The 22,657-nt window shown below is 40.3% G+C and overlaps 1 protein-coding gene and 1 non-coding gene across 2 annotated transcripts; one reads left to right on the top strand and one right to left on the bottom strand.

The window, feature by feature from the left end:
• Positions 1 to 631: 631 nt before the first annotated feature.
• On the bottom strand, positions 632 to 21,716 carry Pym1 (PYM homolog 1, exon junction complex associated factor). Its single transcript, XM_027927083.2, has 3 exons — positions 21,587 to 21,716; positions 2,013 to 2,106; positions 632 to 1,606 (listed from the first exon to the last, which is right to left on the bottom strand). The coding sequence occupies exons 1-3, from the start codon at positions 21,618 to 21,620 to the stop codon at positions 1,123 to 1,125; spliced, it is 612 nt and encodes a 203-aa protein (XP_027782884.1). The 5' UTR covers positions 21,621 to 21,716; the 3' UTR covers positions 632 to 1,122.
• On the top strand, positions 13,129 to 13,192 carry LOC139705281 (U7 small nuclear RNA). The gene has a single exon (XR_011707200.1). It is a non-coding gene; the product is annotated as a U7 small nuclear RNA (small nuclear RNA).
• Positions 21,717 to 22,657: the final 941 nt, after the last annotated feature.

The raw sequence follows: 22,657 nt of genomic DNA, 5'->3' as shown, positions 1-22,657 counted from the left end.
AAGGGAGCAGGTATAGGAATAGGAAAGATAGTAGAATGGACTTAACTTTCCTATGTTCATATATGAATATACCACAATTAATCTCCACATCATGTACAACCACGAGAATGTGATCCTAATTAGAATGTTACATTCCATGTGTGTATAATGTCAAAATATACTCTACTGGGCTGGGATTGTAGCTCAGTGGTAGAGCGCTCACCTAGCATGCGCGGAGCCCTGGGTTCGATCCTCAACACCACATAAAAATAAATAAACAAAATAAATAATAAATAAACAAAATAAATAAATAAACACACATACACACTCTGATGTATATCTAAAAATAACAACAACAAAAAATCTGTTCCAAGTTTCATTAGATTCTAAGACTAATTTCTATTTACTGATATCTGAGTAGACATATACAGAAATCAGTGTTGCTAATTTGGTAATACACTCATAATTTTTTAAAATTAAAAGAAATATTACTCCCAACATGTGTATTTCTGGGCCAAATTTATGGGATAAAACAAAGAGATAAAGCCTAGGGCTGGGGATACAGCTCAGTTAGTAGAGTACTTGCCTTCTATGCACAAGGCCTGGGTTCAATCCCCAGCACCACAAAAAAAGAAAGAAAGAGACAAAGCCAGACATGTCTACTTGAGTTTATTCTTGTTCTTTAAAAAAAGAAAAACAGAGAGAGAGAGAAACAGACAAAGTGGGGTGGGGGAAGAGAGAGATATTAGGATAGACAGGGAAATAACTCAAACACTGTGAACAGGAACCAAGACTCCAAGATTTGGGCGTACTCCCTCTACCTTCCACCTCAGTTCTCCAAGAGAGTCCCACCCACCTGATTTTCTTTTAAACAAGACACCCAAATCAGCAGCAAAGGTACCTGGGGTAGACACTGAGATTTTGAACACTGGGAATGAGAGGGAGAAAGTCCCAAAATTAGGAGTTGGAAGAAAAGGGAAGGAATGAGGGAGAGGCTAGGCTCTGGAGGGCAGAGTTGGGCAGCGAGAGGTGGAAGTGAGTCAGTATGAGGGGTTCCCCTCCTGACCGCTGCTGCCCACACTTCCCTGGACCCCAGAGAGCCCCACGGTTTGTTCTGCAGTCCATTCCCTATTCCCAAAGGCCTCACAGGCCTAACTCCAAGTCCTCTAGCTCCTCCTCCAGCGCCCTCCTCCTTGCTAGCTTCTCCAGCTGCTCTTTGCTGGGCTGACTGACTTCTCCAGCCTGGATCCGCTGTTGCAGCTCTTCCACCTGCCGAAGCTTTTTCTTTAGGTTCTTTATCTTCTTGGCTTTCTCAGTGGTGGCAGCTGAATCAGGTGGGTCAGAAGCAGCTGTTGAGGCTGAGTGGGAGCCTTGTGGAGCACTGGGGAGTTGGGCTGTCTCTCCCAGGGACACCTTGTCAAGAGTCCGGCTCAAGGCCTCTGCCTCTCCTTTCTCTTGCTGTTGCCGCCTCTTCTCCTTTCGCTTCAGGTTGCGTTTGGCTGTCTTGGAGAGGCCTGGTTCACCACCTTCAGGTCTAGATGGGGTAACAGGAGTGGTGGCCTCAGGGCTCAGCCCTGGAGGCAGCTCTGGTTTACTCTTGAAAAACTTCACGTATTTATTTTCATACCTGCAGAAAACAAAAGAAGTCAACAAATTTCTAAGAATCACTGACTTTTTGATTCTTAATCTTCCAAATCACTTCATTCTCATAACATTCCCAATTCCCTCCTCTCTTTAGGTGCCTCCCCCACTTTGCCTAGCTCTGCAGGAGAGGCTGTTGGAGGGTGCCAAGGATCTGAAATTGTGACTGGCATTTGGAGGTTCTGATTATCAGAGGTCATAGAATCAAGACTAGTCACATGTAACCCTCAGTCATCTGAGAACCCCACCCAGCACCTTGCTCTCCTTTCTTCAGTGCCCTTCCTTCCATTTCCTTGGGGTACTGGAGAGTCATCCCTGAATTTATGGGCACACATAATTTATACTTCTGGAAGGACCCCATTAACTAGCCCTTCTCAAGCCTAACCACGCACACTGGGACCTCCTCCTGGGGCACATAGCCTTCTTTCACCCTCCGCTGCTTGCGCCAGGTCCCGTCAGGTCGCTGTGTTGAGGCGATGTACTTGCCTGAAATGAGAGAGATTAAGGTGGAGAGTTATTCTTTCTTATTTTCTAAGATGAAAGAATGCGTAAATGTGCATTTCCCTTAGCACCTATCTTGTCTACCAAATGCAAACTGCTAAGTTATATTTTCTTCTATCAACCCCAATCCCTGTCATCATTATTTACTGAGTAACTATGCACTATACAACATACCACCCTTGCCCTCAAGGAGCTTTTGTTTTTATAATTTAGTTGGCAAGAGAGGATAGGCATAGACCCAATTATTCACCAGTTTGGGCAACATAGTGAGACTCCATCAAAAACTGAGTGCAGTAGCACATGCCTATAATCTCAGCAACTCTGGAGGCTGAGGCAAAAAGATCACAAGTTCAAGGTCAGACTCTGCAATTTAGCAAGACCCTGTCTCAAAATTTAAAAAAATGAAAAGGGCTGCTGGGAATGTGGCTCAGTGGTAAAGCATCCCTGGTTTCAATCTTCAGCTTAAAAAAAAAAAAGAGAGAAAGAAACACAAAACAATTGTAAGAGGACATCAAAGAAAAGCACCAAGTACACAAGAGTATACATAAAGGATACTTGTTGATAATTATTGAATTAGCAAAAAGCTGAAAGTAACTTAAGTGGTGATCAACAGATGAATGATTAAATGGCTTTGGTTCATCCACACAACAGAACACCATACTGTTGTTAAAAAGAATGTTAGATATAGCTGCCAGGTGCTATAGCATCCCCTCAGCAGTACAAAAAAAGGGGGGGATGTTAAATATAAATGTACTACCATTGAATAGTGTGTATGGTACACTAAGTGAAAAAGTGAGTTATAGGATAATGTGTAGAGGTCCTCAAACCTTTTTACTTTAGGAACCCTTTACCCAGCGCCTCATACAAGCTAGCAAGTATTCCACCACTGAGCTAGCTACATCCCCAACCCTTGGTACTGGGCATTGAACCCAGAGGCATTATACTACTGACCTACATCTCCAGCCATTTTTTTATTTTTTGAGATACGGTCTTGATAAATTGCCTAGGCTGGCCTCAAACTTGCAATGGTCCTACCTCTACCTCTTGAGGAGCTGGGATTACAGGCTGGCATCACTATGCCCAGCTCTCTTTATAGTCTTATTTTACAATGTTATGTATTTATTTATGTTACAATTCAAAAAAATGCACTAATTTCCTCAGAAAAGTCTGTAAGCACTAGGAAGTTGTAAATTTCACAGTGGCTAAAGTTTCCCAAACTTCTAATTTTCTAATTTTGGAGGGTTTGAACTTTATCATTGATAATAAATATTGTCAGTTGTTTTCCTTGAAATGACAGGCTTGTCTACGGCCATACCACCCTGAACATGCCCGATCTCACGATCTCGTCTGAAATGACAGGCTTGCTTCCTTCCTTCATTTTCAAAAGAATGACTGTCAAATATATCTGACAGGTTTTTGTTTTGTTTATTTTGTAAGACAGGGGCTGCTAAATGGCTGAGGCTGGCCTTGAATTTGGGAAACACCTGCTTCAGCCTCCTCAGCTGCTGGGATTATAGGCAAGCACCACCACACCCAGCTGTGAAAATGTTTTTGCTTACAGAATTCCTAAAAGGGTTTTTAAGGCCCCTGCACCACCCCCATCTCCAAGAGTCATGGAGAACACTTTCAGAACCTCTGGTAGAAAGTATGGGTCCCATTTTTGGTGAAGCATGAGGCAGGACTTAAAGGTCTATGAACATAGGTCATGCCTGTAATCCCAATATTCAGGAGGCTGAAGCAAGAAGATTGCTTGAGCCCAGGCGTCTGAGAATAACCTGGGCAACACAGCAAGACCCTGTCTAAAAAAAGGGCGGGAGGTGTAGCTTAGTAGTAGAGCGCTTCTTAGCATGGATGTAGCCCTGGGTTTGATTCCCAGCACCAAAACAGAAATTCTATATTGTCTGTGTATGAGGACAAAGAGAAAAGTGTGGAAGGACACATACCAAGCCTTTAATGTTGTTTACTTTAATAGGGATAACCTGGAAAAAGAGAAATGGCAAAACCATTTTTTAAAATTATATATATAATTACTCGTTAAAAAAAAAAAAAAACTGTAGTACTTTTTTGGTGGGGGGTACCAGGGATTGAACTCAGGGGCACTCGATCACTGAGTCACATCCCTAACCCTATTCTGTATTCTTTAAATTAGAGACAGGGTCTCACTGAGTTTCTTAGCACCTCGATAAATTGCTGAGCTGGTGAACTCACTGCCTCCACCTCCCAAGCTGCTGGGATTACGGCAGAAAAATCAAATCTAGGACCTCCTATGAGGATTATGTATTTTTCCATTAATTGATTTTTTTTTCAAAATGCAAATATCAGCTAAATGTAGTGGTATACACCTGTAATCTCAGGGACTTGGGAGGTTGAGGCAGGAGGATTCCAAATTCAAGGTCAGCTTCAGTAATTAGGGAGGCCCTAAGCAATTTAGACCCTATCTCAAAATAAGAAAAAAAAAAAAAAAAAAGGATTGGGGAATGTAATTTAGTGCTCAGTGGTAAAACATCCCTGGGTTCAACCCCAATTACCCCCAAAAAAGAAAAAAGCAGTAGTCAGGCTGGGAATGAAAAATCGGGCCAGGCCAGACCAGATCAGACACATGCCTGTAATCCAGGCAACTCAGGAAGTTGACACAGGAAGATTACAAGTTCAAGACTAGCCTCAGCAATTTAGCTAGCTAAGCAACTTAGTGAGACCCTGGCTCAAAATAAAAATTAAAAAGGGCTGAGGACATGATTCAGTTGGTTAAGCACTCTGGATTCAATCCCCAGTAGCAAGAAAAAGGGAAATGGGGCCAGATCTTAGGTCTTAGAAACAAGGTCAAGGAATTTGGACTTTATCAGATGAGTAAAAGAAATATGGAGGATATTTTTTGGCCAGGAGTGATAGTTAGACACAAGAATAAAAACAAAAGAATAAAAAAAAAAACCTGAAAAGCTTCATGAAAGGACTAAGACTAGTGTGGGCTCTGAAGAAAGGGTCAAACTATAGGAAATGAGAAAGCAGACAGAATGGATTGGAAACAGAAGTCCATTCTAAAACAAAAACTCAGATGTGAGAATACAGATGGCATTTTCAGGAGATGGCAAGTAGAGGAATCTGGCTGAGCCAAAGAAAGGACTGGTATAGTGAAAGGCCAATGTTCAGATCTTGAATGCCAGTTAAGGAGTTTAATATGTGGCACATGGCATGCATTCACTAAACACTTGTCAAATGAATGAATCCTTTATCCAAAGCATTTTTGTAAAGCCTTGGATATGAATAAATCCTTTATTCAAAACAGTGTTTTAGACCAGTTAATCCGGCATGATGAGAAGGTAAATTGGAAAAGAAAAACACTGGAGTCTAAGGAAACCAGTTAGAAAAAAGACTGCAATAATCTTTTTCTCCTCCCCCATCCCCACCCTGGTTACTGGGGATTGACCTCGGGGCACTCTACCCCTGAGCTATAGACGCAGCCCTTAGTATTTTTTGAGACCGGGTCTCTCTAAATTACTCAGGCTGGACTTAAATCTGCAATCCTCCTGCCTCAGCCTCCTAAGACTGTAGTAATCTTGGCATGAAGAGGCAGAATTGGCTAAAAAAGAACTCAAAGAAGACACTGATGCTAATGCATTATCAAAGGATCAACCATACTTGGTGATTCACTGACTAGAGGAGAGGTAAGCAAGTTAGAAATCAAAAATAACTCAATACATTTCTAGTAATCCTACTGTTAAGAATTAACATAAAGGAATAGTTCCAAGAGGAAAAAATACAAAGAAAGAGGAAAATATAATTACGTAAAACTTATGGCATTATCTATGAATAAAAATTAAAACCAAAATTTACATCCAATTTTATAAGAATGGCTAAATATACATAGTATATATGTTTAAATGATGACAGAAGCCAGGCACCATGGCACACACCTATAATCCCAGGTACTCAAGGAAGCTGGGGCAGGAGGATCACAAATTCAAGGCCAACCTCAGCAATTTAGCAAGACCTGTCTCAAAAAGTAAAAAAAAAAAAAAAAAAAAAAATTAAAAATAAAAGAAAGAGCTGGGAATGTAGCTCACTGGTAAAGCACCCCTGGCATCAAATTCAGATACCTACCCACCCCCCACACACAATGATAAAATTTTTCAAAAAATCTTATGATGTGATCTAATAGAAAATATAAGAAAATTATACATATACCATGATTTTTTTTTTTTTTTTTTTTTTTTTGTACCAGGGGTTGAACCCATGGGCACTTAACCACTGAACCACATCCCCAGTCCTTTTTTTATATTTTATTTAGAGACAAGGTTGCTTAGGGCCTTGCTGAATCACTGAAGCTAGCTTTTAACTTGTGGTCCTCCAGAGCCACTGGGATTACAGGCATGCACCTCGGAGCCTGGCCACCCATGATTTCAACAATTAAATGTTATGAATATTTGTAAATTTAGAAAAGGATATGCAATAATGAAAATGTTATGTTAGGGTAATAAAATTATAAATACTTCATTTTGCTGAGCATGGTGGAGCACATCTATAATCCCACAAAATGGAAGGATGAGGTAGGAGGATTGCAAATTTGGGCCAGTCTCAGCAATGTAAAGAGACCCTGTCTTGGCTGGGGCTATGGTCCAGTGGGTAGAGTGCTTGCCTTGCATGCACAGGGCCCTGGGTTCAATCCTCAGCAACACACACACACACACACACACACACACACACACATGCGCGAGATCCTGTCTCAAAATAAAAAAATTTTAAAGGACCAGGGATATAGCTCAGTGCTAAAGTGCCCCTGGAGTCAATATCCAGGACAAAAGAAATTTTTTTTTTTCTTTTAAAATATTCCCTTTAATGTTGCTGACATATTGTGGATTTCTTAAATATGTAATTTTAGGTGGCTTAGAGAATTATGGTACACTAAGGACAGCAAAATTATCTTGACCAAATAATTCATAAAGATTAGAGACACAGCACCTATTGTGATCCTTGGAAAATGAGCAGGATTTAGACAAGTAAAGGTGAAAGCAGAGTTGAGAAAAAAAGAGAAAGGTAAAGGAACAAGAGCAAAGGGGCAAAAAATATTTGAACCTTTACTTAAAATTCTTCCTGGATTCCTATTTCCCTCTGGGTACTTACATGGAGTCACATACAGAAGGTCCTCTTGACCTAGCTCCTGCTAGTCTCCAGCCTCCTAACACACAGGCAGCCACTCGCTTTCTACTCTAGCCACAGAAATAGTCACAAATCTCACCCAGAACTGTGCCTCTACTCTCTATGTCTTTTTGCTTTATTTCCCTTTTCCTTATTTCTTATGTTAGCTAATTCTTACTGGTCTTTAAGTGAATTCACTCCACTGCAGCCTTCCCTGAGCTTCCCAACACAAGCCAAATTAGAAGCTGCCCTTCATGCACACATAACACCTATTTCAGCCTTTATCATGATCTAATGTTTAATGTAATTGTTTGCTTGTTTGAATGCAAGGACTTTGTCTTTTAACTTTGTAGCGAAGAGCTTGGCTCATGGAAGACAGTAAATATTGGTTGAATTAATAAATGTGAAAGTTTAAGTATATCATGAAATAGCAAGAATCCAGCATATTTTTTTAAAGAGAGAGAGAGAGAGAATTTTTTTAATATTTATTTTTAATTTTTTTCGGCGGACACAACATTTTTGTTTGTACGTGGTGCTAAGAATCAAACCCGGGCCGCACACATGCCAGGCGAGCGCGCTACCGCTTGAGCCACATCCCCAGCCCCAAATTTTGGACAAAAAGGTATATATAATGAGAAAAGAAACTAGAATAAACTAGTGAGTATATGAAAGATCTCCAATCTCTACTGCATTTGGGATTTAAGCCTTAGATTGCAGGAGAACACCAAAGACCTATAATGGAGTACAGGTGATCTGCTTAAAGCTATGCTTTTAAGTCTAACCTGAGTTGGGCACAGTGCTGTAATCCCAGCCCACCTTTAATCCCAGTGACTCGGGAGGCTGAGGCAGGAGAATTGCAAACTCAAGACCAGCCTCGGCAACTTACTAAGACCCTAAGCAACATAGACAGACCCTATCTCAAAATAAAAAATTAAAAAGTCTGTGGATATGGCTGAATGGTAAAATTCTTCTGGGCTCAATCCCCAGTACCAAAAAAAAAAACAGAATTTGAAAATATAGTGTAGTCATCCCTCAGCATCTGTGGGGGAATGTTTCCAGGACACCTCAGGACACCAAATCCTCAGGTGCTTAAGTCTCTTATACAAAATGGCATAATGTTTGCATATAACCTTTTCAAATCCTCCCATATACTCGAATTATCTCTGGATTATTTATAATACCTAATACAATGTAATGATATATAAATTCTTGTAAACTACATTGTTCAGGGAATAATTACAAGAAAATCAAGAGTAGTGACGTGTTCAGTAGAGACACACACACACACAAAAAAAAAAAAAAAAAAAAAACTTTTTTTTTTTTTTAAGAGATGGATCTTGCTCTGTTGCCCATGCTGATCCCAAATTCCTGGGCTCAAGCAATCCTCCTGTCTCAGCATCCCTAGTAGCTTGGATTACAAGTATATGCCACACCCAGCCATGAATATTTTCAATCTGAGGTTGGTTGAATCTGTAGATGCAGAACTCATGAATGTGAAGGGGTGACTATACAATAAACTTAAAGTGGAGAAAATGAAAACAATAGCTGTAACAAAAGAAAACCTAACTGGGATAGTCTTTGTGGCATTAAAAGGAAAATGAAAAGAAAAATCCATTATGAAGGATAAATGAACAAGATGCAAAGACTGCTAAGATTTGAATTGGAGAGGAAATAATAAAAATAGTGTTACAATGAATTTAATTTGATGCCTTTCATATATATTATCTTGTTTTTCACCCCATATTTTGGGGTAAATAGGGCATATGGTAATAACACTTATTCACACATGGATTTTAAATGTTTATTGAGCACTTACTGTTGTGCCAGGCACTGTAACAGAAGCTAGAGATACAATAATGAATAAAGCAAGCAAGATTCTTGCCTGCTTATAGCATACATTCCTGTGAGGAAGATAATAAATGAGGACACAAACTAATTACAATATCACTCTTGAATGTGGAAAGTGGGAAGAATAAAAACCACTGACATATACAAAGTCCAGAAAGGAAAACTTTGTGAAAATAACTAATTCACTTCTAGACAATCAATGTTTTACATGGAATCAGGGAGAAAGGGATAATAGTAGTAATATTGAATACTAGAAATATTGAAGTCAAATGCATAGAGTTTATAGCAGGCCCCTTTTATCAGAGGCGGATATATTTCAAGATCCACACTGGATGCTTGAAACTGCAGATAATACCAAACCCTATACACAGGTTGAGCATCCCTAATCCAAAAATCCAAACTCTGAAATGCTCTAAATCTGAAACTTTTTGATTGCTGACATGATGCCACAAGCAGAAAATTCCACACCCGATCACATGTGATAGATCACAGTCAAAATGCAGTTACGCTTAAAATATTATATTAAATTTCCTTCAGGCTGTGTATGTAGGGTATATCTGAAACATAAATAAATGCTGTGTTTAGAATTGGATTCTATCCCAAGATATTTCACTATGTATATGCAAATATTCCAAAATCTAAAAACATCCAAAATCCAAAACACTTCTGGTCCCAAGCATTTTGGATAAGGGATACTCACCCTGTATACTGTTTTATCCTAATTATACATATTTATGCCAAAGCTTAATTTATAAATTAGGCACAGTAAGAAATTAACAATAACTAATAAAATATAACTATAACAATATACCATAATAAGTTATTTAAACGTGGTCTCTATTACTCTCTCAAAATATCTTATTGTACTATACTGTATTTTTGCACTTGAATTGATCACAGTTAACTGAAACCATAGAAAACAAAACTTCTGACAAAGGGGCACTATTGCATAGCTAAAGAATTAAGAGAAGTAAAGATAGATTGTGAGGAAAGCAGGGCAGAGCTTCTTGAATGGCCATCCTGTGTGGAAGCCCTCTGAGATACAAATAGCTCATTATCACATAGGAGCACCTATTTTATGTTATCTTGGTTCCATCCTCTGGCCTTGATGGTATCCAAGGGTGAAGTCAAAAAGAAGGGAGAGGTTTGGCGATTCCCACCCCTAGAAATAAAAACCAAGGGCAGAATATCAGGACTTTCAGATAACATTTTTGAGAGAATCAGAAAGTACAGATTAGGGACTGCTACTCTGTTTTTTAAACTTTGTCATTTCCCACATCTACTGTTTTATAATTTTCAACCTGTTTTCCTTAAACCTATTAGTAATAAAAACTCTTAATCCAAAAAGGGCCTTGTTTGAGGGGTTGCAGGAAGACAGTACAGAGACAACATTGCAAGGCTTGGGAGAACTCCAAGGGACTAGAGAAAGTGACTGGTAAAGATGTGTTGATGAGCCTGAGGATGATCTCCGGCCAATGATAAGACCTAGCTAGAGGTGGTTTCCAAAAAAGAGATCAGAGTTGGAGGAATGACCCTGGAAAATGATCATGATTATTTCTCTCAAGGAAGTAAAGGTACTAAAATCATGAAGTGATTCATAGAAAAGGACAGAATAATGCCATGGAGACCAAAAGAGTTTTATGTAACAGTAGTTGATTAACAGTGTTAAAAGTACCATTTTAAGGGAGTAAGTGATTAACACTATTAAATACTGCAGTGAGATCTAGGACAAGGAGAACTGAGTAAAAGTCAACTGTTTCTGGCAATTTGGAAATCCCTGGTTATCTCCAAGAATAGAGCTTTGGAAAAGCATGGTGGTCAGAAGCTAGACTACAAATTAATTAAATATGATAAATAGGCGCAGTGGCTCACAGTTGTAATCCCAGGGACTCAGGAGGCTGAGGCAGGAGGATTCTGAGTTCAAAGCCAGCCTCAGCAATTTAGCAAAGCCCTAAGCAACTTAGTGAGATCCTGTCTCAAAATAACTAAATAAAAATAAAAAGTGCTCAGTTTATGGCACCATAGGATTAATCCCTGATACCAAAAAAAAAAAAAAAAAGAAAAAGGACAAACATTTATTGAAAGCTTCCTATGAGAAATGTACTGTACTAAGTGCCATTAGGATTAACAATATGAGCAAGCAAAATGGTGCTTAGTTTCAAAAAATGTACATTCTAAGTAAGGGGAGCTGGGCAAGCAAAAAATAAGACAAACATATAAACAACAAAAGTAACCTAACAGATGCAGATAAGGAATAAATAACCATACTCCATTTGATGAGGGAAGGTAGCAGGAAACTAGGAAAACCTTAAGAAATTGACATTAAAGATTAGGTAATAGTAATAATAAAAACAACAAATAAGCAGCCAATATTTTACAGGCAGAAAAGAAGAGAAACAAATAGGAACAACAAGAAGCAAAATCATAGCAGTAGAAAACTCACAGTATGTTATGAATGATTACAAATAAGCATTTATTAATGAGTAGCTATATTACACCAGGAACTTCATATACTTTATCTTGTTGAGTTTAGACAGTGGGTAAATATTATTTACAAGTTGAGGAAATAGTCTTACAGAGATTGAGTAGTATGTTGTAGTACACACCTATAATCCCAGCTATTTGGGACTGTGAGGCAGGAGGATCACAAATTTAAGGCCATCTTATGCAATTTAAGAGACCCTGTTTCTTTTCTTCCTTTTTTTTTTGGGGGGGGGCGGGGTGCTGGGGATTGAACCCAGGGCCTTGTGCATGTGAGGCAAGCACTCTATCAACTGAGCTACATTCCCAGCCCTAGGAGACCCTGTTTCAAAAGATGTAGGCGTGCTAAGGATATAGCTCAGTGGTAAAGTGCTTGCTTAGAATGCCTAAGGTCCTGTGATCAATCTCTAGTATTAATAAGAAAGACTAGTCCAAGATCTTATAAAGGTAGCATGTAGCTAGCTGTAGTTACATTCTGAACTCAGGTCTGATGCCAAAACTTACTATCACACTGATGTTCTACTTTCCTATAAAGCCCAGTTTCACCAGAGGGTACAGGCAAACATACAATATGTGACAAATACTAGAATGAAAACTAGTCTGTGCTCATACTAGAGAGTCATGTCTTAACGTAAGCAGGTAGCATGAAGAGTCCATGTATCAATTTGAAAGTTAACTCCCAAAAGTTAACTCCCAAATAATAACATTAGCAATCTTTTATTGAGTACTTGCCAAATACTTTATTCAATATTTATAAATATTATCTTATTTCATTTTCACAACTCCAAAGTATTATTCCAGTTTAATATAATAACCTGCCCAAAGTTAATTAGTAAACTGCATCAAAAATTGAACTCAGAGTAAGGGCTCCCAAGGCTACAGTCTTTCTTTTACACTGGTACTAGGGATTGAATCAGGGCTGCTCTACCACTGCTACCTTCTCAGCCCTTTTAATTAATGTATGTATTTATATATTTTTATTTTTTGGTACTGAAGATTGAACTCAGTGTCGCTAAACCACCAAGCCATATCCCTAGAGCATTTTTCTAGTGTTTTATACTGAGTCAGGGTCTCACCAAATCCTTAGGGCCTCACCAAGTTGCTGAAACTGGCTTTAAACTTGCAATCCTTCTACCTTAGCCTTCTGAGTTGCTGGAATTACAGGCATGTACCATAACCTCCAAAAGAGCTGGAGATGTAGTTCAATAATAAAGAGCCCTTGGGTTAAATCCCCAGTACCAAAAAAAAAAAAGTACTAAGGATATTAAAAGGATATGTTAAATGTGTAAAATAAATAAATATGAATTAATTTTCACAATTAAAAAAAATAAATCAAAATGTATCCTTCTGGGCAATCTATCCTAAGATAATAACCCTAAATGAGGGGCTGGGAGTACAGCTCAGTTGTAGAATGCTTGCCAAGCATGCACTAAGCCCTAGGTTCAATTCCCAAACCACATCACAAAACAAAACAATAACCCTAAATATAGGCAAAAATTTATGTGCAAAAATATTCACGAAGTTCTTATAAAAAAATTTTTTTTAGAGTGTTACAGCTCTTTTAGAATCTGCCTAAAAGATTTGCTAGTTTTTGCTAGAAACAACCCCACCCCCATAGCAGACAAACAAAAGTTCTGGAAATAATCTAAAAATCCAATGGCAGAAGAAAGGTAAGGGCTAAAGGTGTGGCTCAGTGGTAAAGCAACTCTGGCTTCAGTTTCCACCATTAAAAAAAAAGAGAGAGAGAATTAATGTCATAAGGTTAAGTGAAAGGCAAGATATTAAAAACATATAGAGCTAGGCATGGGGATGCATGCCTGTAATCCCAGTGATTTAGGAGACTGAAACAGGAGGATCACAAGTTCAAACGAAGCCTTAGCACTTACTGAGCCCCAGAGCAACTGAGCAAGCCCCTGTTTCTAATAAAATATAAAAAAGAACTGTGGATGTGGCCCCTGGATTCAATCTCTGGTATCAAAAAAAAAAAAAAAAAAAGCAGTAACCTTATAGTATGTCAGATGAGATGGAATAGAAAGAGACTAGAGATTAGACAAGTTATTTAAAAGGTCACAGCAATATTTGTAGAATAATAGAAACTAAAATTTTAGCAGGCACTTAGAATAGCTCAACTATTATGCTTGACACTTGGTATATAATCTCTGCTAATCCATACACCAACCATTACATAATAGTAATAATTACAAAAGAGTGCTTTGGACACATATGTCAGATATGTACATTGCTTTATTTAAACTTTTAAAAATATTTTTAATATCTATTTTTGTTTTATTTATTTTTATTTGGTGCTGAGGCTTGAACCAATGTCTCACATGTGCGAGGCAAGCACTCTGCCACTGAGCCACAACCCCAGCCCACTTTATTTATTTTTTTTTAATATTTATTTATTTTTTTTTTAGTTTTCGGCGGACACAACATCTTTGTTTGTATGTGGTGCTGAGGATCGAACCCGGGCCACATGCATGCCAGGCAAGCATGCTACCGCTTGAGCCACATCCCCAGCCCCCCAGCCCACTTTAATTAAATTTTAATTCTCACAATATTTCATTAATGAGAAGAATTCCCAAGGCCATAGAGCTAAGTATTGAAGAAGGAATAAGTGTAATGCCACTAGAAATAAAAGAATATTTCAACAAGCTGGGTGTCATGGCATATGCATATAATTCTAGCTACTCAGGAGGCCGAGGCAGAAGGGCAGCAAATTCAAGGCCAGCCTTGGCAACTTTATGAGTCCCTATCTCAAAATAAAAAATAGGGGCTGAGGCAGTAGCTCAGTGGTAAAGTGCTTGCCTCATAAAAACAAATAAAGATACTGTTTGTTCATCTACAACTAAATAAATATTAAAAGAAAAAAAAAAAAAATAAAGGGGCTGGGAAATGGTAGAGTGCTCCAGGTTCAAACCCAAAAACTGGAAAAAAGTAAATAAATAAATAAGAACTAGAAAAAAAAAATTAGCCAGGCACATGCCTATAATCCCTTGATTTGAGAGACTGAGGCAGGAGGTCCCAAATTCAGGGCATCCATAACTTCTTTCTCTGTATGTGACCTTTTTTTGCAGTGCTGGGGATTGAACCCAGGGCCTCAAACATGCTAGGCAAGTGCTCTATTGCTGAGCTGTGCTCCAGCCCACCTTTTTATCTTAAAGAGAATATATCTAATATTTTCCTATTAAGTATAATGCTAACTTTGTGAGACAAAAACCTTCATCAAGCAAAGAAAATTTCCTTCTATCTTTGATTAATAAAAATCATTATTAGTATTAGTTGAAGTGCTAGGGATTGAACTGAGGGCCTTGCGCATGCTAGGTAAGCTATTTCCCACTAAGCTACATCCCCAGTCTCCTCAATCCCCTTTTTAAAGCCAGGAATTATTTCCATCACATATTTACATGATGGTGCTTTTTACCAGACAACAGTTTGGTTTCTACCGTGTCACTTTCCTTACATTAGGATCTTTTTGCAGTTGTAGCGTCTACATTGTTTATCTCAATATTTTTCCAACTGTGTTCCTGGAAATCCTGGGAGTGTTTCAGGGGTTATGTGGGATAGGATGGAATGAAAGAAAGGGAATAAGCACCTCTGTAGTTATATAGAGAAAAATAAACTGTTTCTTCTACTCTATGCTCAAAACATAGATCACTTCTGTGATCTCCAAATGTGTGGGGATTTCTTCCTACCAACAAGCAAGCAACCAGTTCTGCAGCAGATACCATCTGGACTTCCTCTAATTCAATTTAATTCAGACACTCTGTACCTGAAGGTAGCACAGTTTGAGGGCTCAGTCTCATCAGATTATTCCTCACTTCAGATCCAGTTGCATGTTTAGGCTTTTGAGTCTTCTGACCTACTGGCCACCAGTTGGGGTTCCTAAAACCTCCTCCTGTGGTTCAATTTAATTGCTAAACAGCTTAGGGATCCAGTAATGCATATTTGTAATTTCAGTTACACAGGAGCCTAAGGTAGGAGGATCACAAATTCGAGGCCTGTCTGGGCAATTTAGCAAGACCCTGTCTCAAAATAAAAAATACAAAGGACTAGGGAAATAACCCAGTGGTAGAACACTTCTGGGTGTAATCCCTAATACCAAAAAAAGAAAGAATATTTAAAGCTGAGCATAGTGGCACATACCTGTAATCCCTGCAACTTAGGAGGCTGAGGTAGAAGGATCACAAGTTCAGGCCAGCCTGGAAAACTTTGTGAGAGCCTGTCTCAAAATAAAAAAGGGCTAGGGCTGTAGCTCAGTAGTAGAGTGAGATAAAACTTTAACCTTGTGAGATAAAACCTTCATCAAGCAAAGAAAATTTCCTTCTATCTTTGATTAATAAAAATCATTATTAGTATTATTTGAAGTGCTGGGGATTGAACTGAGGGCCTTGCGCATGCTATCTCCATATCTCCCACTAAGCTAACATCCCCAGTCTCCTCAATCCCCTTTTTAACACCAGGAATTATTTCCTGGTGTTCAATCCCCAATTGGGTTTAATCCCCAATAAAGCAAAAAGAGAAAAAAAATCATATTTTGACAACTGATGTAAAAGGGAGGAGGTGGTAGATGGTATGAGAAAAGTAAAAAGCCAAGTCTGGTGACTCATGCATGTAATCCTAGCAATTTGGGAGGCTGAGACAGGAGGATCAAGAGTTCAAAGCCCGCTGGGGATGTGGCTCAAGTGGTAGCACGCTCGCCTGGTATGTGTGCGGCCCAGGTTCGATCCTCAGCACTACATAAAAACAAAGATGTTGTGTCCGCCAAAAACTAAAAAAAAATATTAAAATTCTCTCTCTCTCTAAAAAAGGGTAAATAAAGTATCTTGAAACAAATAAAGAGTTCAAAGCCAGCCTCAGCAAAAGCAAGGTGCTAAGCAACTCAGTGAGACTCTGTTTCTAAATAAAATACAAAATAGGGCTGGGGATGTGGCTCAGTGTTCAAGTGCCCCTGAGTTCAATCTCCAGTACCAAAATAATAATAACAATAAATAAAAAGGGCTGGAGCACAGCTCAGTGGTAGAACACCCGGGGTTCAATCTCTATCTCTAGTACTACTAAAAAAAAAAAAAAGGAAAAGATGATTCAAAATACAAGGGCAATGAAAAGACCTAGTGCTCCAATCTTGGTTTCTACTTTCTAACATCATTCTTCAGTAAAATGAACAAAGGGCATGCCTGTAATCCCAGTGGCTCAGGAGACTGAGGCAGGAGGATAGCGAGTTCAAAGCCAGCCTCAGCAAAAGCAAGGTGCTAAACAACTCAGTGAGAGAGACCCTGTCTCTAAATAAAATACAAAATAGGGCTGGGGATGTAGCTCAGTGGTTGAGTCTCTCTGAGTTCAATCCCCAGTACCCCCCCCCCAAAAAAAATGAACAAAAATTCCTTGGAGAAATGGCTGATTCTAGAATTGAAGCAGGAAATATATACATGATGAGCCTGGAACATCTTCAAAAGGAGAGCTTACTTTGTATATCAAAGAGGAAAAGGGCCAGCTAAAAAAATAAGAGTTCCCAATGTCTAAAAGGTTGAGGGTTAGGGATGTAGCTCAGCAGTAAAGTGCTTGCCTAGCACACACAAGGCCTTGGACTCAATCCCCCGCATCAATAAATAAAGGCTGGAACAGTCAAGCAGTAAAATAAAAATAGTATTGGATTAAAAAACCTAATTATAAAATAAAAAATCAATGTCAATATTGATATAAATAAATGTTTGAAAAAATAAACATAAAGGAGAGAAATCTCTTGTGCAGAATAATTCCAAATGATCTCTGTCCTTAAGGAAAAAAACCTAATATCCTACTCTTGATGTTTGGGCTGCATAAGTGACTTCCCTCCAAAGAATATAATGGAAAGGAGGAGGGTAGAGAGAAACTCTACAGTAGAGAAGCCTTACAACCACTACCTTACCTGATGACCATGGTCAATATCAATATTTAAAAAATCACTGTGATCCTACATCATTATCACTCTGCCTCTATGGTCTTATCCCCAAAATACATAACCCCATCTAATCATGAGAAAAATGTCAGATGAATTCCAATGGACAGGGAGCATTGTGACTAGTACACACCTATAATCTCAGTGACTCTCAAAACTGAAGCAGGAAGATAATAAGTGCAAGGCCAGCCTAAGCAATTCCGCAAGGTCCTGTCTCCAGTGGAAAAGCCAGGAGTAGTGGCCCAATCCTGTAATCCTAGCAGCTCGGGAGGCTGCGACAAGAGAATCACTAGATCAAAGCCAGCCTCAGCAACACTGAGGCATGAAGCAACTCAGTGAGACCCTGTCTCTAAATAAAATACAAAATAGGGCTCGGGATGTGGCTCAGTGGTCGAGTACCTGAGTTCAATCCCCATTACCAAAAATAAAATAAAATGAAGAGAAGCCAGGTGTGGTGATGCATGCCTGTAATCCCACCAGTTCAGAAGGCTGAAGCAGGAGGATCCCAAGTTGAAAGCTGGTCCTGGCAACTTAGTGAGATCCTGTCTCAAAATAAAAAATAAAAAGGGCTGGGGACATGGCTCAGTGGTTGAGCACCCCTGGGTTCAATCCTCAATAACAAAATAAATAAATAAATATTTAGAAATTTAAAATATATAAGTAAAATGAAAAGGGCTAGGGATGTAGCTCAGTGTTAAGAGTATCCCTGGGTCTAGCCCTTGCTACCATAAAAAGGCATAGGCAACTCAGGAGACAGGGTGATGCTAAGAATAATAACTGTAGTTAAGGAACAAACTAAGCAGTGAGGAAATGGAAATAGGTTTAGACCTGATATTCAATAAATCTGCCTGTGAATAGGAAAGAAACAGAAATGACATGCCTTGATTTTTCAATGAAACATAGTGAGCTTATCTGCCATAAAAGGAAAAATTAAAAGGGTGGGGCACAGAGAGTAGAAAAGATTAGAGAGATGGTCATGGGAAATTTAATGACACCTGGAAAAAAGTATTGTAGAGAAGCTGTGATCTGACAGAAGTTAACATTATATGGAATCTGCTAGTTTCTATGCTTTTTCTCTAGCAACATGCAACAGTCTAGAAACAGAAGCCAAGAAACTAGTTGATAGGTATGATTCAATATAACAGAAGCCCTTGCCTTAGTATAGAAGATCAAAATTACTAAGAAAATGAAAAAGATAGTATCAAATTGGTTGGCCATACAGGTCTAACTAAGCAGCAGCAAAGGTAATCATAAGGTACTGGTAGACTCAACAAAATGGGAAGGATCGAGAACCAGAAAAATGGGAATGAAGCTCTAATAGTATAGCTCTTGCCTAGCATGCTCAAGGTCTTGGGTTTGATCTTCAACACTGCACATTCCCACAAAAAAAGAATCAGAGCACCTAAAAAAGACAAATAGCTGCCTCTGTAGATCTGAGGTAGTCAAAAAGGGGAAGGAGGGCTGGGGTTATGACTCAATGGTAGAAGGCTTGCCTAGGATGTGTGAGGCACTGGGTTTGATTTTCAGCACTGTGTATAACTAAATGAATAAAATTAAAGTCCATTAACATCTAAAAAATAAATAAATACAGTTTAAAAAAAAGTAAAGGAGCTGGGTATAGTGGTATAAGCCTGTAATCCCAGTTACATAGGAAGCTGAGAAAGGAGGATCACAAGTTCAAGGCCAACCTGAGCAACTTAGTGAGACCCTGTCCTAAAATAAAATAAAAAGGCTGGAGATGTAGCTTAGTGGATGACTGCTTGCCTAGCATGCATAAAACCTTGGGTTTAATCCCAGTATCACAAAAAAGAAGAAAAAAAGAAGAAGGTGGTAACTGGTAAGGAGGCTAAAGTAAGTACTTGGAGGGTACCTGAAGGGAAGGTACTGGTAGTATTGTCAGGTTGGTGGCAGTGACTTAGAACAAAGCAGCCTGTGTGGGAAAGAAACATCAACCAGGCCCCCACGGAAACACCTGCCAATTAGCAGGATCTCCTGACTACCACCTGTCAATCAGCAGGACCCCTTGGACAATCCTGGAGTTCAGCCAGCTTTCCACCAACTCCAGCGGGACAAGGGACTCTAAAACACATTTTCCTGTCCCAAGCCCTTCCCTTCCTGCCTAAGCCCCATAAAATTCCAGTCCAGTCAAGCTCCCACGCGGTTTCTCCTCAGACCCTTCTCCTTGATTTTTCAATGAAACATAGTGAGCTTATCTGCCATAAAAGGAAAAATTAAAAGGGAGGGGCACAGAGAGTAGAAAAGATTAGAGAGATGGTCATGGGAAATTTAATGACACCTGGAAATTTAATGACACTCTGTTGGTGTGATCGAGTTCCGCCCAGGAGTGATATCTCAAATAAGGCCTCATTCAGAGGCCTTTTTAAATCTTCGTCCTTTGGTCACTGCCCACCTTGCCTGATCTTATAAGTGTCACTGATGAGGTCCAGGTTGTAGTGATTCTAACATATATCTGGTTTGAAAACAGAAAGGTAAGTCAATGGTCTCATGCTGAGAACCAGGAGATCAGAGAATTTGAAAAGTGCTAAAGACACTGAGAATAATAGCAAGAAACAGCACAGAGAAAACAATATGGTTTGATGGGTCTGGGTCCTTATGGACAGTAAATAATGGCACTGAAGTTTTAAAGAAACTACTATAATTGCATGGCAATACCTTCTACAAAGATTGCAGTGACAATGGTAGGCCAATTATCAGAAAGCTGTATAGGAGTGGAAAAGAACAGTTTATTCCTCCCTCTTTCCCACACAGGCAAAGGGAACAGAAAATGTCTCTTTATGGCAGGGTAAGGGAGATGTGATATCTGGATTTTTATTAAGTCAGGATTAAGGGGAAAAAAAAAGGACTGGATGATAAGTAGTATTTTCAGAACATACATTAGAAGTTGAACACATTAAAGAAAGACTGAACAGTCAGCACAAACAAAGATGGTGTATCACTTTGAAGAGGAGAGACCTGGGTTGTCATTAGGTACCATAAGATAGAGGGCTGAGATATAAGAAACATATAAAGCAGCAGAACAAGCGGCATGAATGGCACATTTTAAAACACACTGTGCATACCACTGCATATGCTCGGTGTCACCTACACAGAAGACTCACATATACCATACAGGCTACAAAAACATAATCACCTCGCACTTACATAGCATTTTACAAACTACTTTCGTATATATTACCCTATTTCACCTTCACTGGGTCGATATTACTACCATGCACATTTTTCTAAAGACAAGATTACTAGGATAAGACAAAACTATGAAGAAAGCCTTTATTTTTCAATTTATCACGTACACAGCAGACATTATTTGGCATCTCAAATAATCGGGCTAAAATTCTTCTCAAGCCAGAAGGAATAGTAGGTTCTGTCAACCAAAGACCTTGGGAGAAGTCACTAGACACCTTCCTGTTTGCCTTCTCTCACCTTAGATTCTGCAATCCCTATCATCATCACCGGGGGAGGTAGAGATAGGTGGCTCCATCAAGGAAAAAACTCAAGTTGAAAGTTATATTAAGTTCCTCCTCCCTTCACACATCTAGACCTCAGTGACCCAACAAATCAAGATGAGAGGGAGAGTGGGAAAGGAACTAGGTAGCAATGGATTGGTCTTCAGTAGATATAGCTTCGAGAAAAAGAATGAAAACAGGGATGGGTAGGACAGGAAACAGGTATAACTAAGACATGAGGGGGGGGAGGCAGGGGGCTGGAATTGGACGGAAGTAAGAGTGTAGGAGTCCATAAGGCTGGAGAACCAAACAGAGATATAGGAGCTCCAGTCGCTGCAGAAAAACTGAGGGCCCGTGAGGGTCCTGAAGCAGGGAGCATTGAAAGACCCAGGGTTTGGGTGACCGGAAGCAGAGACCCCCCAAATACGAGACCAGAAGGGGGCGCAGGTGACACCCCGGAGGAGAGAATGAATGGGGAAGGCGGTCCGGGGGGCGGGGCAAAGGAGGGGCCCCGGGATGGGCGGGGCACAGACCCCTTTGCAAGTACGAACCCCTACCCCGAGAGCCCAGGGAGAAGCGAGTCCGCGACTCCCGCACTCACCGCCGGTCTCGTCAGTTACATAGGGAGTCGCCATCTTGAAAACGCAAACCACTTCCGGCGTGCGCGGACTGGGGTCCCGCCCCCTCCCTACCGGAAGTGGAGTCCTGTTCGTAGCACGCCACCATTTTAGTCTTAAAGGAAGAGTGCACCATTTCGTGGGCGAGGGAAAGGAAGAGGGGACTAGAAGCTGAGATAGTTGATAAAATAAAGCCTTGGATTCTTATTGCCACCCATATCACCCTTAAGCGCCTGGTGCGTGTAAATCAGCTGGGAGCGGGAGAGGTCCCGACACACAATTTCTCTCATCCCAGAACTGTACATCTAGGACATGCGAGGGGAAAGGGGCGCAAGGCCCAATTGCACCCGAAAGAGGGGGCTGATACAGAAGTAAAGGAAGACTATTCATGCTCTGACCTGACCCAGGTACCAAGGAGACTTGGTGACACGGGGCCGGCAAACTCCAGCAACGTACTTGAGTGCACCAATATTGCTGGAGGCGTGTGGAAGACCCCAACTAACCCTTAGAAGGTGGGGAGGTCAAACTGGCATGCTGTTTGCCCTCACTGCCCAGCTAACTCTAGATCGAGACCTAAGAAAGAGGCCTGCAAGTCGGTGGCCGCTGCGGCTTGGTCACCTGTCCCCACACCCTCAGGGTTGCGGCTGGCTTTCATGGCCGAGTTGGGGCGGGCGGGCAGCACCGGGCAGCCTGGGCACTCGGTGGCGAAGTGACTTCCTGCCCTGGCCGCCTACCGGAGGAGTCTCCTCACGGTGAGCCCTAGGGTCAAGGCAGAGTGAAGGCATCTGGGCGGACCCAGTTAGTATTCTGTTCAACCTCGTGCAAGTCTCTGGGAGCTGAGGATCTAAAGCGGGATAGCTAGCCTATAATCCCAGCCGGCCCACACGGTAACTCCCTTGGCAGGTCTGCCCTGCCTCCAGCCTCAATTGTTCTTCAAAGAACCCCAAAGTTCTCCCTCCCCCACTCCTCTGTAGCTGTAATTCCTTAGGGCTAAATCTTGTTAAACTAGTTTCTCTTTTGGCCTGGGAGGGGCGAGTCACAGCTTCCTCTCCTCA

The sequence above is a fragment of the Marmota flaviventris genome, chromosome 3, assembly GCF_047511675.1.
Source record: "Marmota flaviventris isolate mMarFla1 chromosome 3, mMarFla1.hap1, whole genome shotgun sequence".
In the NCBI taxonomy this organism is placed as follows: domain Eukaryota; kingdom Metazoa; phylum Chordata; class Mammalia; order Rodentia; family Sciuridae; genus Marmota; species Marmota flaviventris.
This window is presented reverse-complemented; position numbering and strand designations above follow the sequence as displayed.